Below are 8,187 nucleotides of genomic sequence, written 5' to 3' on the forward strand. Positions count from 1 at the left end.
TGGTTTTTTTAAACAATGTGAGATTGATATTTTCTCCTAGTTTTTTTTTTCATTTTTGACTTTTATTATTTCTTGATGTTTCATGGATTTATTAGGTTTTCTAATTTTTAATGTATTATTTTCATTTTTTAAATCTAATTTAATTTTTTGCAAGGCAATGGGGTTAAGTGACTTGCCCAAGGCCACACAGCTAGGTAATTATTAAGTGTCTGAGGCCAGATTTGAACCCAGGTACTCCTGACTCCAGGGCATGCTCTTTTATTAGAAATTACATGCTCTTTTATTAGAAATGCCTCATCCTATATCTTTGCATTTCTTTTAAATTCAGCAAAAGTTCTCATGTATTGTGAATATTTGATTTTTTTGAACAAATGATTTAATGGATTACTGATGTTATTGCAATTTTAATCAATTATTCTTCTGAGTAAATTGCCATTTCCTGGTTGTTACAGACAGCAAAACTAGAATTTGTTTGCCCTTACTCTCTGCTTTTCTTATTTGATTTTCAAAATTCTTTTTGAGCTCTTCCAGGGACTAAAACCAATATACTTTTTTTGAAAGCTTTACATTGAGCTGTTTTTATTTGCTTTTTTTTTTCTTCTGAGTTTTCATTTTTATCTTCCTTGTCATTGGAGTAACTTTCTTTGGTTAGAGGTGTTTGGTTTGTTTGTTCATTTTTTCTTGCCTTTTAACTTTGTATTAAAACTGGGCTCTGCTCCTTTGTTAAAGGGAACATTCTTTCAAACATCATTTTTTCATTCCCCATAAGTCAGCCACTGACTTGCTGGTCTCTGCCTGTGCTGGTACAACCTGTGCACCATTCTCCTTTCATCCAGTGAGATAAACCTTTCCTGTCAACCTTCCAAGTGTCATTAACAGGGAAATTGTTTTTACCCATGCTTTTGTTGGTTCTGATGCTTCAGAATTCATTTAATGTTGCTTGGAGAAGAATTTAGGAGAACTTAGGCAAGTCTCTGACTTCACACGATCATCTTGGTTCCAGCCTCTTTAGTATTTTTTGTGCCTCTTTCACCTAACCATTAATTTTATTTTCATAAGTTTCAGCACTTCACTCTCATTTCTTTTCCCATTTTTCCAGTAGCACTCTTTTCTTTAACTCTTCCAGGAATTTGTGTCAGGATTATATCCAATTAGCAATCTTTTGTTTGAGACTTTGTTAGTTTTGACATTTTTATTTTTTGAGATTGTGTATAGGTCTGCCCTATCAACATCATACCTTTATATAGTCATTATTTTGTTGTTTTTTATCCATTTCCCTAGTCTATTTCTTGACTTTGAACCTAATGTTAAATTTGGAATTTTCTCCCCTTGGAAAGGGAAGGTATTCTTAATTTTCAGGCTTATTCATGCTGCTCTTTTCAGATGTGGGACTGGGAGTATGCACATTTTCTCTGCTTCCAAGGCAGTATGATCCATAGAGAGGTGTGGGAATTTCCCTCCTGATTTGCCCTCTAGTGTGTATCCAAGAAGAAGCCTTTCTTCTCTGTAGCTACAAGTTCTATCACCTGGCCTAGAAACTATAACCAGATCCTCTGTTCCCTTATGACCTACCCCAAGTACTGCAGACCCAGAACTGTAATCTAGAACTATGCAAGGGCAGTAAAGTTGTCAATTAGTGCCAGCTACAGTCCGTACCAACAATGGGTCCCCCAAGCTCTTTCTGAGTTGTTATTCCTTCTTATTGTCTCTGGGCTGAGAGCTATTGAAGCTGGTATGTTGCTGCGTTTGTCACAGTTGTTTTTGGTTACAGCTTCAGTATCACAGTCTTATCTTGCTGACCTCTTAAATTGTCTTAGGCTGGAAAAAAATGTCTTATCATGACTTTGTATTGAATATGCTGCTTAAATATAATTTGAGCCATTATTTAATGTTATTTGGAGGGGAACATTGAAAGGTTTGTCTGGATTGCTGCCTCTCCTCTGCCATCTTGGCTTTGCCTTCTCAATTTCTTTTTAAGACATTTTCATGGAGAAGGGAACTAGCAAAATAGCTTGTATGAAACATTTGGAGAAAAATATAGAGTTGAGAGAATATCATTGTCCGAATACTAGTTTTTTTTTTTTTTTTTAGTTTTTCAAGGCAATGGGGTTAAGTAACTTGCTGAAGTTCACACAGCTAGGTAATTATTAAATGTCTGAGACCAGATTTGAATTCAGGTACTCCTGATTCCAGGGCCAGTGTTCTATTCACTGTGGCACCTAGCTGCCCCTAGATTATTCATATTGACTTAGCAAGGATATGCTATATGATTGTGATGGAATTCCATGATACTATTAGATATAACAAAAGAGAGGATTTCAGGAAATCTATGCAAACAAATGAATTGAGTGAAGTGAGCAGAGTCAGGGGAATATTGTACAAAGTAATAGAATTATTTTGTCAATAATTAACTCTTGAAAGACTTAGCTTCTCCAATCAATACAATTATACATTTCAGTCCAAAAGATCTCATCATGAAATATGCCATCCACTTCCAGAGATATAAACTGATAAACTGGGTATTGATTGAAGTATAATTTTTCTCTTTCTATAGTTTTATAGTTTTTTTTATAATCTATTTGTTTTGGAATTATATTATTGGAATAATTGTACATGTAAAATGTGCATAATATTACTTAATTTCTCATTAAATGGTTGGGGGCTTCAAGGAAGGAAAAATTTGTAGTTGAAAATAAAAATTTAGGGGGCAGCTTATGATCAACCGTCCTGGAGTCAGGAGTTAAAATCTCAGACACTTAAAATTTATCTAGCTGTGTAACCTTGAGTAAGTCACTTAACCCCATTACCCTGCAAAAACCAAAAAGAAAAAAAGAAAAAGAAAAATTTAGAAAAATGAATTGAATTTCTTAAAAATTCAAGAAGCACCATGAAGTTGAATTACACGCTCTTTTATTAGAAATGCCTCATCCTATATCTTTGCATTTCTTTTAAATTCAGTAAAAGTTCTCATGTATTGTGAATATTTGATTTTTTTTAACAAAGGATTTAATGGATTACTGATGTTATTGCAATTTTAATCAATTATTCTTCTGAGTAAATTGCCATTTTCTGGTTGTTACAGACAGCAAAACTAGAATTTGTTTGCCCTTTAAGTTTTTGGTTGATGTCTTCTTGCCTAACAGACTTTTTTATGTTGTTCTCATCAAAGTGGTTGCTTCATCACTGTCAGCATAAAAAATTATACGATAGGTCTTTAGTTCACATAGTTTCTAAAGGGATTTTTTAATGTTATTTCCAATGTTTCAGTAATCTATAAGATTCCATGAAAGCGATTCATGATAAAAATAAATGGTGTATCATCTAGAAAGATTATCTAAGAATTCAGATTGATCTAGGCAAATTGATGAAATTTTTAGAAATAAAGAATATGAAATTCAGTAAGAGAATATGGGAAATTTGAGGAAGAAGAAAAGTAAACCAATACAAAAGTGGAGATGGTTAGGTGTATGCATGAGATTTCAGTGAACAAGTCAATTTTTTTAAATGATGCAGTATTTCGGAGTGGCAGTATATGTTTCTCTAAGTTTATTTTTTTAGAATTTGTTAAATTTGTAGATTAATTAGTATTGAATAAAATGAGTCCTTCCTTATAGTTAGAAAAGAAAGAAAGCAAACTTCAAATCCTTCATTTTTTATATATAATAAAAGATGTGTTATGTGTGTGTGTGTGTGTGACTTTTGAAGCTCACCTCTTTATTTGTGCTTCCTTCTGGTCATCCTTTTCTGTGCATTTAAAAAAAGTGTTTGATTGACCCCCCCCTTTTCTTTTTCTTTTTCCTCTTGTTACCATCAAAATATTCTCTCTCTCATTCCCACCTCAACTCAAAATTGGGAGAAAAGAAAAAACTTAAGTATAGAACAAAAACAAATAAGTATAGAAAAGCTAAAACACCAACCCACAATTCTCAAATAGGCCATATTTTATACTGTATGCTTATTTCATAATTAACTCTTCATCTTTGTATCAAATGACAGGCTTTATTATCATCCAATGAGGATTGTAATTAGTGGGATTACCAAATTCTGAAGTCTTTTAACATTCATTTTTAAAACTTTGAGTTCTAAATTCTCTCCCTTCCTCTTTCCCTCCCACATTTCTACCCTATTGAGAAGGCATCAATTTTATATAAATAAATATGGGTAGTCAGGTAAAACATTTCTATTTTGTCATATTGTGACCCCCCCCAAAAAAAAAGTCAAGAAAAATAAAGTTAGGAAAGTGTCCCTCAATCTGTGGTCAGACTCCATCAGTTCTTTCTCTGGTTAGGGATAGCGTTTTTTATCATAAATCATTCAGTTGTTGTGGATCATTGTATTGCTGAGAATAACGAAGTTATTCACAGTTGATCATCCTACAATATAGCTGTTACTTTGTACATAGTACATTTCACTTTGAATCAGCTCATATAAGTCTTTACAGATTTTTCCAAGAACATTCTCCTCATTATTTTTTTTTTGTAGAAGCCCTTTATTAGCAGAATTGCATCTTCAGAAAATTATGAAGCCATTCACCTGGACCAGGTCTAGTTCCTAACAAAAAGGTTGGGCTTTCCCAAACACACAAATAACCGACAACTTTTAAGAAAGTTGCCAACACTTAATTGACCACCTCCCAACAAGGAACGAAGACGGCTTATTGTGTGAAATAAGCAGGGAATCAAACAGGCTACTTCTCTGAGTGTGAGTTAGAGAAATGAACAGTCAACTGCGCGTAATCTGGCTGAGACAGCTCCGGATTAGCAGCACCGGAGGCTTCCGCTGAAGGCTTGCAAATCCTAGATCCCCACAACAACCCTGTGAGGTAGGTGCTCTCTTCTAACTCCTTAGAACACAAAACAAAACACAGAGAGGTTATTGTGAAGGCTTGTTTGAGGCAGGGTTTGAGCTTGGTTTTTCTTGACAGGAATAACTTGTTGCGGGATGATCTCTGCCTCTTAAGCATAACCTCAAACAGACAAATGCCACACAGAGATGGAGAGAACAGTAATTTAAACTATATCACAATACACAGTTTACCGAACGAATGGATGCAAGAGATGAAGACATTCAAGGGCAAGACAAGTCGAATACTTTGCTGGGGGTTTTCTTTGACGTCTGCACTTTGGCAGACAGGTTTCCAAAATGGGAGGGGCAGCAGTAGTAGTTACTTCTTATTGGGGGCAATGAGGCGATTTAAGTGATAGATGGGTGGATGGATGAATGAATGAATGGGTGGATGAATGGATGCAATGGTAGGGAGGGGGAGGTGGTCTTGGTGTAGAATGTCTTTCATTTCCCTGGCCATTCTTTATAACCCGAGCTTGGTCCTTCTCCAGTGTCTCCTCTTTGAGTTGTACCTGATCTTATTGCCAGTTTTCATCCAAATCCACTGGGGAATGGGACGATTCTGCTTCTGTTTCTTGGCCAGGAACCTCTTGATTCTGAATGTTTTATGAGAGGACATGATGATGAGATGACAGCCAAGCTTCCACCACGATGGCTGGATGGGCGAAAAAAGTCGCTCATTCTTTCTTATAGCACAATGGTATTCCATCACAATCACAGCCCACAATTTATTCAGTCATTCCCCATTTGATCGGCATCCTTTCAATTTGCAGTTCAGTGCCACAAGAAAAGAGCTGCTATAAATAACCTTGCCCTTTTTGCTTTGTATTTCCTTTGGGATAAAGACCTAGTAGTGGTATTAGTAGAAAAAAGGGTATGTATTGTTTTATAGTCTTATGAGCTTAATTCTTAATTGCTCTACAGAATGGTTAAATTAATTCATTGCTCTACCAACAATACATTAAAGTCTCATTTTTCTCACATCTCCTCCAACATTGTTCATTTTTCTTTTCTGTCCTATTAGCCAATTTAATACAGTAAATTGTTTTAATTTGCATTTTTCCAATCAATAGAAAGTCAGGACATTTTTATATGGATAGTTTTGATTACTTCATCTGAAAACTATCGATAACTTTTGATCATTTCTCAATTAGGGAATAGCTCTTACTTTTACAAATTTGATTAAGTTCAGTTTATCCATTCTGTAGAGCAATTTGGAACTATGCCCAAAGGACTGTAATGTCATGTATTCCCTTAAAACTGGCAATACCACTACTAGGACTGTAATCCAAAAGAAATTAAAAATAAAAAGGAAAAGGACCTATATATGTATGGTTATTTATAGAAGCTCTTTTCTGGTAGTAAGGAATTTGAAACTGAGGGGATGGACCATCAACTGAGGAATGGCTGAACAAATTGGGATATGTGATTATGATGTAACACCATTGTGCTATAAAAAAAGATAAAAGAATGCTCTCAGAAAAACCTAGAAAGAATTGCAACAGCAGATACAATGGGAATTGTATTATATACAAATTAACAGCAGAACAGTAGGATAATCAATTGTGAATAACCAGACTTTTCTTAGCAATACTGAGATTCAGGACCTTTTTAAGCTTCACTTGAGTTTTGCATTAAAAAGTCAGATTTTCTGTTCAGCTCTAACCTTTTCATCAAAAAAGTTTGAAAGTGTCCCATTTCATTGAATGTCCATCTTTTTCTTTGAAAGAGTATGCTCCCTTTTGCTGGTTGATTGATTCTTGGTTGTAAACCAAGTTCTTTTGCCTTTCTTGATAGCATATTCCATGCTCAGATACTTTAAGGAAGAAGTTGCTAAATTCTGTGTTATCATGATTGTGGTTCTACAATACTCCAATTGTTTCTTTCTGTCTGCTTGCAATATTTTTCTCCTTAATATGGGAGTTCTGGAATTTGACTACAATTTTCTTGGGAGTTTTCATCTTGAGAATTTCTTTCAGGAAGTGATCAGTGGATTCTTTCAATTTCCCTTTGACCATCTGGTTCTAGAATATCAGGGTAGTTTTCCTTGATAATTTCTTGAAAGATTGTGTCTAGGATCTTTTTTTTTATCATGGTTTTTGGGTAGTAAAATAATTTCAAAATGTTCTCTCCTGGATCTATTTTCCAAGTTAGTTAAACTTTTCCAGTGAGATATTTTACATTTTCTTCTCTTTTTTCCCCATTCTATTGGTTTTGTTTTATTATGTATCTTTTAAAAATAATCAAATAATCTGGGGATTTATTTAATGAAATGTCCAAGTTAATTTATTTGCCCTTTTGGACTTTGATCTTCCATGGGAAGAACTCAAGCTCTTTGCTCTTGAGCACATAGTTACCTGTTCAATCATGCTGGCCTAGCCTTGATGTGATACAGGCAAGGAGCATGCTGTGATGTAACTGTTCTTCTAGAAGTGAGCTGATCTTATCATTGTTCTTCTGCTTCTCATATTTCTTCCAGATCCTATTTGAACACTTTTTGTTCAAAATTTCTTCCTTTTCCAGACTCACTTTACTCCCTTTTTTCCAGTCAAATTGCAGGGCTTAGTCAGACTCATACCCCTGGTGGCATGGGGTGCTGTCATTGAGCATAATGAATTCTTCACCAGTGTTTTGGTCCTGATCAGTTCATTATTGGATGCATTGTAGACCACTTGAAAATCCTTGCTTTTGAGTAAAGCATTTGGAGCCCCAAAGTTGCCCATGCCCAGCCTCAGTTGAACTTTTTGTTGACTCCAATGGATGTAGCAGGGACTGATCTTGGCAGTCGTGGACTTGCAGTCCAGTTTATATTTGTGTTTCATGTGGAAGACCATGTACTTGCCTACAGTCTTTTCAGCATTTCTATGCAGGAGATCACTATGGCCAGTGTGAGCAAAGAGGAAACAGCATCTTGTGTATTAATTTTTCCTAAAGCCATTAACTTCCATTTGATCAATTCTAATTTTTAAGGAGTTCTTTTCTTTGGTAAGCTTTTGCACCTCCTTTTCCATTTAACCAGTTCTGATTTTTAAGGCATTCTTGATATTTTGAACCTCTTTTACCATTTGACCTAATGTGGTTTTTAACTTGCTATTTTCTTTGGTATTTTTATTATGTCTTCTGTACCAGGTTATTGATTCATTTTGCATACTTGTATCATGCTCAATTTTCTTCTCAATTTTTCCTCTATCTTTTTGATTTTCAAGATCTCTTTTGAATCCTTCCATGGTCTGAGACCAATTCATCTTTTTTTCTTGGAGGCTTTGATTTTTGGAGCTTTGACTTTATTGTCTTTATCTGAGTGTATGATTAGATCTTTCTTTTCACTGTGTAAGAATAATT

General features: G+C 34.8%; 1 protein-coding gene across 1 annotated transcript; it reads right to left on the reverse strand.

Annotated features, from left to right (window-relative positions):
• Positions 1-5,261: 5,261 nt before the first annotated feature.
• Positions 5,262-5,498, reverse strand: LOC141488929 (large ribosomal subunit protein eL39-like). The gene has a single exon (XM_074189423.1). It carries the CDS (start codon positions 5,462-5,464, stop codon positions 5,309-5,311), a length of 156 nt encoding a protein of 51 aa, XP_074045524.1. The 5' UTR covers positions 5,465-5,498; the 3' UTR covers positions 5,262-5,308.
• Between the last annotated feature and the right edge of the window lie 2,689 nt (positions 5,499-8,187).

This window comes from Macrotis lagotis, chromosome 1 (assembly GCF_037893015.1).
Source record: "Macrotis lagotis isolate mMagLag1 chromosome 1, bilby.v1.9.chrom.fasta, whole genome shotgun sequence".
Taxonomy (NCBI): Eukaryota; Metazoa; Chordata; class Mammalia; order Peramelemorphia; family Peramelidae; genus Macrotis; species Macrotis lagotis.

Coding starts and splice junctions, on each gene's coding strand:
- LOC141488929 (XM_074189423.1), bottom strand. CDS start 5,464: ATGTCCTCTCATAAAACATTCAGAATCAAGAGGTTCCTGGCCAAGAAA.